Genomic DNA, 5935 nt, shown 5'->3' with positions numbered 1-5935 from the left:
ACTCTATCTTGGGATCAAGTCTTGCTAGATTACATCCATGCAAACATCAGTTCTGACTTTGAATAGAGAGCAATTTGTACCGGTGCAAGCTGCCTTCAAATGTACACTGGTATATGCACAGGGAGAGATCAGTCAGTTTGGCTGTTGCAGCACTGTGTCCAAATTATTCAAATTTAAAGATGTGATCACACTGTTATCATGCAAAGCCATTCTTCCCACAAGCCTTATGTTTTGCACATCAAATGGAAACAGATAGTCTCAACAAAGTCAAATGCAAATCTAACTTGAACCAGAATTTTGCATTTTTAGAAAGACAGAAGATGTCACAGAAAATTTTTCCATTATTAGTTATCATTTATTTGTGTCAGAAATTGAGTGAAAAATTTTCAAACACTGATTCAGGGAAAATAGGCAAGTTCTCAATTTTCTTTAGATGCACTGCCTTTGACAGCTGAAGAATACAGACTTTGAGGAGTGTACAAAATTTATTTCAAATAAGATATTATATGAAATGCATACTATCTTTTTACAAAATATACAATCAACCAGCTAGTTGATAAACATATCTATTGAAGCTCACAATTAATGCATTTTTCAAAGCAGATTTGATGGTATCAGAATGCCTTTAAAGAACAGATACTACAGATACTTAGAATAATTTTGTAGACTGACAGCGGGCATCCTAGGGTGCTGTTTTGTTTTTACTTCTGTAAAGGAACATGTATTTATAGCTTTTTGATAGATAAATCATGTATTTTTTTACCATTTTAGCAAAGTTAATTGAATAATTGTGGTTATATAAAAGATCCAGTGCCACAATAGATCCATATACTCATTCATAAGACTGTAAAATAGCTACTCTTCACCTTTCTTGCTTTCCCATACTCTTTACCTGTAGTTCTAAACAGAGTTAGCCAAGGATATATATCAAAACCAAGTTAAAAAATAATTTAAAAAAATATATAAGTGGTAGAATACCTATTTGGGAAACTGCTTTTTTTTTTTTTTTTTCAAGATTTCAAAGGTTTACCTGCAGGACTGCTTGTTGTTTTAGATAAGTTTGACCACCTTAGTATGATGGTTTTACACAACTCCAGAACTGGGTCTGAAGTTACATTTTATTTTTTTTTTTTTTTCATGGAGAGAAATTTGTAACTCCTGGTAAACTCTGCCAGTATTAATTCAAGTAAAGTTTCAGGTTCTTAGAGATAAGGGGTTACATATACACACACTGATTAGAAAGTTTCAGCTATCCAGTTTTTTTGATTGCTGTTCTTTCAATTATTAGAAACTATGTGTTGTAAGAAAAAAATAGTAATACCAGATTTAAACCACAGCACTTCTGATCTTTGATCATCTTCATGTATTTTGTAAAAAATGTTGGCATTTCAAGTCTAATGCAATGACTTAAAAATATGGGTATGTTTTATTTTCAGGTTGTTTTAGTTATGCTAATGAAAGGGCTACCACCTTATCCTTTATATCCTTTATATCCTTCTGCTAATATAGAAGGCATATGTGAAGCATGTATTTTTAAGACCAAAACTCAGACTAAAAGCGCAATGTGTTCTTGACCTCCAGTGCTGAAAAGAACAGCCTGTTTTCTGTTTGAAGTCTTCATTCATTGTAGTGCTATGTTCAAATATCCCATTCATTTAAATTACAGGAATAGAGTGCTATGCAACACTAGGGCTGACCAAACAAAGGATGCTTTTCAATGGTCTATTTTTATGCTCTATTTATAATACTGTAGCTGGTATTTTAGGAAAACTACTATTAAGCAAATAGCTCTGTAGTACTGAATTTTCAAGCATGTTTAAACTGTCTGGTTTGGCAGCCCACTTTAAGAAAACAAGTGATGGGCTTTGCAGTAACAGCTCATTAGACAGGAGGATGGGCTTGACCTTAAGGCCTGGCTTGAGAGATCTGAGTTATCAGTTTTGCATGACCCTTGGCTAATCTCTTATCTCGGTGTGCTTCAATTCTCTCTCTAGAATGAGGGATAACACTCTCTTTGCTTTCTTATATTGTAAACTCTTTCTATGCTTTCTATACATGAAGCCAGTAGGACCACTGGTGTGATGCTGGCTTTGGTGCTATTACAGTAAAGCATTCTATGTTATTATAAAGGTAGTTCCATAAAAATGTAATGTTAGATGTTAAAACATAAATGTATATATTATTAAATATAAAATTATAAACAAAAAATGGACTTTCAGAATTCCATACTGGAGTCTGATACTATTTCATCCTAAACACAGCCTGAACTGAGTAGTCAACAGCACTTTCAATTTCACTCAGTCTGAATATTATGTATCACCAAGAGTGGCCTTGGACAGATCCTTCCTTCTTACTGCCACTGGAAATCTAGCTCAGATCAAAATCTACCTGATATTTGATTTGATCTTTAACTTTCACTAGTGATTGTGAAAGCCAAATCATTTGCAGGGAATGATTCCACCAGGTAAGTTCATGTACGTCCCCCATCACCCACTTCCCCCCCTCTGCCACTTTTTAGGGTGTGAGACAGGCGCCTTTAGTCCAGGTCCAGTGCAATGTGACAGACAGGACTGCTGAAGATGGCACTGTGGTGGCTGTCAGGTCAGCTGTTGATGATCTGCACTTTTGGCAAACTTCTCTTATGGTTTAACTGTTGCTCCTTTAAAACACTGAAAAGTCCAGTATGAAGTTGCTGGGGGGAAAAAGAAAAAAGGAGATTAAATATTAATGAGAGATTTAGTAGTCTAAATAAGTTTTGTACAAAACAGAATACATTATTTGTGAAACAAATGGATGAAATGTGGAATAATACTTCTTAATTTGGAAATTTCAGCTAGAAAGTTGAAGAAAAAAAAAGACAAAAGCAAGAAGGCTGCTAATATAAAATTTTCTTCCTTTTTTTGTCCCGTGCTTTGTGTTTGGAACTGATGAAAAATCAAATTCAATCTACTAATTTCAAATGCTGCAAGAGGCTGCTGTGCTCATTTAGTTTCCAACCACTAGTTGAAATTCAGGCTTAAGGCTGCATCCTGTTTGCATCTGCAAATGGCTCTATCCATATGTACAACTCCACTGAGATCAATAAGATTACTCATGTGAGTCAAGCAACCCAGGCATGTCAATATTTGCTGAATTTGGACTAAAACTGGAAGGGAATGTAAACATAGGTGGTAAATCTACTTAAGATAAAGGATAGCACCCACAATGACTGAAGTTTAGAGAGTTGGTTCAGGTGCCTGTCTCCCCTAACTCCCAGGTAGAGGTTTACTGAGTTCTTTATAAAGTGGAAGGATCTTCAGCTACATGTCTACAAAATTTATTGAGAATTAGTAAGTACACTGTTTTGTTTGGTCATTGACTTTTGTTACAAGAAATCAGCTCCCCAAAGAAAAGGAGATAACATTGAAAATACCTTTTATCTTCATATTCTGTGAGGAAAGGAATTCCCCACAGAATATGGGGGGTGTATGCAGCTACTGCAGTCTCAAGCAAAATGCATTCATTATATGAGGCTTCAGAGCACATTACAGAAAGTGTAGGTGCTTTCTACACAATTTCCAGACATGGATGTTGAATGGGAGGAAATGTACTCTTCTTAGGAACTGAAGCAAATAATTCTGAATTGATTCTCGAAGCAACTGGGCCTAAATTCCTCTGTCCCTCTGTCCATTCAGTCTCTGCCTGCTGAGTGAATCGATACAATGCTTATCTTTTTAGGTTCAAGCTTAAACTGATGATGTAGTATCATTTAATCTGTCTCTTGTTTAAATGTAGCAGTGAGACATGGCACTCAGTAGTAAAGCATCCTTCTGGCATGTCCTTTCTACTTGCATCTCAATTCTGCCACTCTTTATGCAGCCCATCTGAGATTCACTTTAAGATACAGCAATCTTTCTTTTCAACCTTACAAACTTGCCAGTTTGCCATCCCATATGCACATTCCATGTGTTTATGGGCCAGCCCTATAGAGTGGAATGGTACCCTTTTTGCATGGCTGTTTTGGGAGTGGTGTAGGTTCTTTTCACCAGGGCAGTTTATGCATTGACAAGCTGTTTGGTATAGGGCTGTTAAGAGTTTTACTTCAGCCTCCTTTTCACTGTTAACCTCTTAGTAAATCAAAACAGCTTGGCTCCAGTGTGCAGATTCTGCCACCGTTTATTTGGGATGCTGACATGCCTGGGGCTACAACATTATTTTAATATATAATGAGTTTCAAAGATGCAATGACTGCATGTTTTATTCATTCTTAAATTGCAAAGAGAGCCCGGTTTCCTTTTGATGCCTACCCTATTAGCATATGCTACCTGTGTGCTTCTGCAGTCACTTAGTATTTGAATGTATCTGCCCTCATCGGCTATAAAGCATTAATGTTTTGCACTTGTATAGCCTTTCATCCAAGGAGCTGAAAGTCTTTTGCTGACAATGATTAAGAATTACAGTCCCCTTTGAAGTGGGTTGAGTGCTGCTACCTTCATGTTACTGACGGGCAGAGTGAGGTGGCTTTGCCCTGCATCCAGCACGGGGGAAGTGTCAGCGCTTGCAGCCCGGAGCATCCTCTGCTAGAGCCGCTTTACCCCGCCTTTGCACCAGTGACACTCTGTCCCGCAACTTTGCCAACAGCCTCGGAGGGCAGCGTTCGGCCCGATTAGCGGGATCAGATGTTTTTCACTGCCTCAAGAAGGCATTTGGCAGGGGGGGTGGCCTGGGAGGGGGACAAAGCGGCAGCGATCGGCGGGACCCGCGCCCCAGCCCCGGGACAGCGACCGCAACTTTGCCAACTCCCAAGCCCCGTTTGCGAACCAAGCGAGGGGAGCCCGTGTGCAGCCACGCCTCGCGCACTGCTCCAAAGCAGGAGCGCACTCCCAGAGGGGCTCCCTCCCTGCGGCCCCACACGCGCGGGTTTACCTGGCCGCGCTCCGGCGGGGCTCAGGGGAAGGGCACCCTGGAGTGGAGCGGCATGCAGCGCCGGTGGGAGCAGCCGTGCCGGTGCAGCTTCCTGCGCAGCGCCAGGTTGGCTGCGGACACAGAGAGGGACGGGAGGGAGAGAGGGAAGCGAGGCGTGAGAGGGACCGTCGGCAGTGCCTCTCCCCGGGACGGGCCGGCCCCGGCGCTCCCCGGTGCTTCCCGGTGCCCGTGGCCGTGCCCTCCCGTGCCGCCGGTGTTTCGCCGGTAGCAAGTCTGCAACACTTGCCCACCTTGGGTCCCTATTTATCTCTGTTCCTCCTCCGCACCATCCCACCTCCGCTAAAGTTGCCAGACTCCTGGGATAGGCGAAGCATCCTCTCCCGCTGCCGCTAGAAGTAGGGATGAAGCGCAGAGATGGATGCGCCAGGTCCAAACCCGTCCCGGAGGTCACAAACCGCGTGTGGGACGCGGCCGGACGAACACGCCGGAGGTGCCCGTGGCAGGCACGAACCCCCAGCTCCCTGCCCGGCACAAGCATCACGCTGAGGCATGGCCTACCTGGCCGCTGTCCGCTGGCTGGGAGGAGGCTCGCCAGGAGCACCGCCACGATCCAAAGCAGCAGCTGGAGCCTCATGTCTGCAGTCAAGGCGGAGGTGTGTGTGTATGTGTGTGCGTGTGAGTGCTGGCGAGGAAATGCCCGCAGAGCCGCCCGCGGGGCCGTGAGGGGCCGGCAGCGCCCGCAGCCCCAGCGCTCACATGCCCGTGACAGGCCGGGCAGCCAGGCCCAGCCCTGGCGGGGTTAATGATCAGGCAGCGACGAGGCTCCCGGGCTGCGCTGCGCTCCGGGCCTCCCTCCCTTCCCTTCTCCCTTTCTCCCTTTTTCTGTCACTCCCCCTTATTTTCCATAAGCAAATAGCGCAGGAATGAAAAGCCCGTGTAAACAGCAGCTCCTGTCAATGCGTAGGGGCGAGGAGCCTCTCGAACAATGCGGCCACTCCACTTTAAATTCAGCCCGGCCAGGAAAAAAACA

At 43.6% G+C, this 5935-nt stretch overlaps 1 protein-coding gene across 1 annotated transcript; it reads right to left on the bottom strand.

Annotated features, from left to right (window-relative positions):
* Nucleotides 1-333: 333 nt before the first annotated feature.
* On the bottom strand, nucleotides 334-5704 carry APELA (apelin receptor early endogenous ligand). Its single transcript, XM_036383156.1, has 3 exons — nucleotides 5464-5704; nucleotides 4906-5015; nucleotides 334-2692 (listed from the first exon to the last, which is right to left on the bottom strand). Exons 1-2 carry the CDS (start codon nucleotides 5537-5539, stop codon nucleotides 4927-4929), a joined length of 165 nt encoding a protein of 54 aa, XP_036239049.1. The 5' UTR covers nucleotides 5540-5704; the 3' UTR covers nucleotides 334-2692; nucleotides 4906-4926.
* Between the last annotated feature and the right edge of the window lie 231 nt (nucleotides 5705-5935).

Source organism: Molothrus ater, chromosome 4 (assembly GCF_012460135.2).
Source record: "Molothrus ater isolate BHLD 08-10-18 breed brown headed cowbird chromosome 4, BPBGC_Mater_1.1, whole genome shotgun sequence".
NCBI lineage: Eukaryota > Metazoa > Chordata > Aves > Passeriformes > Icteridae > Molothrus > Molothrus ater.
This window is presented reverse-complemented; position numbering and strand designations above follow the sequence as displayed.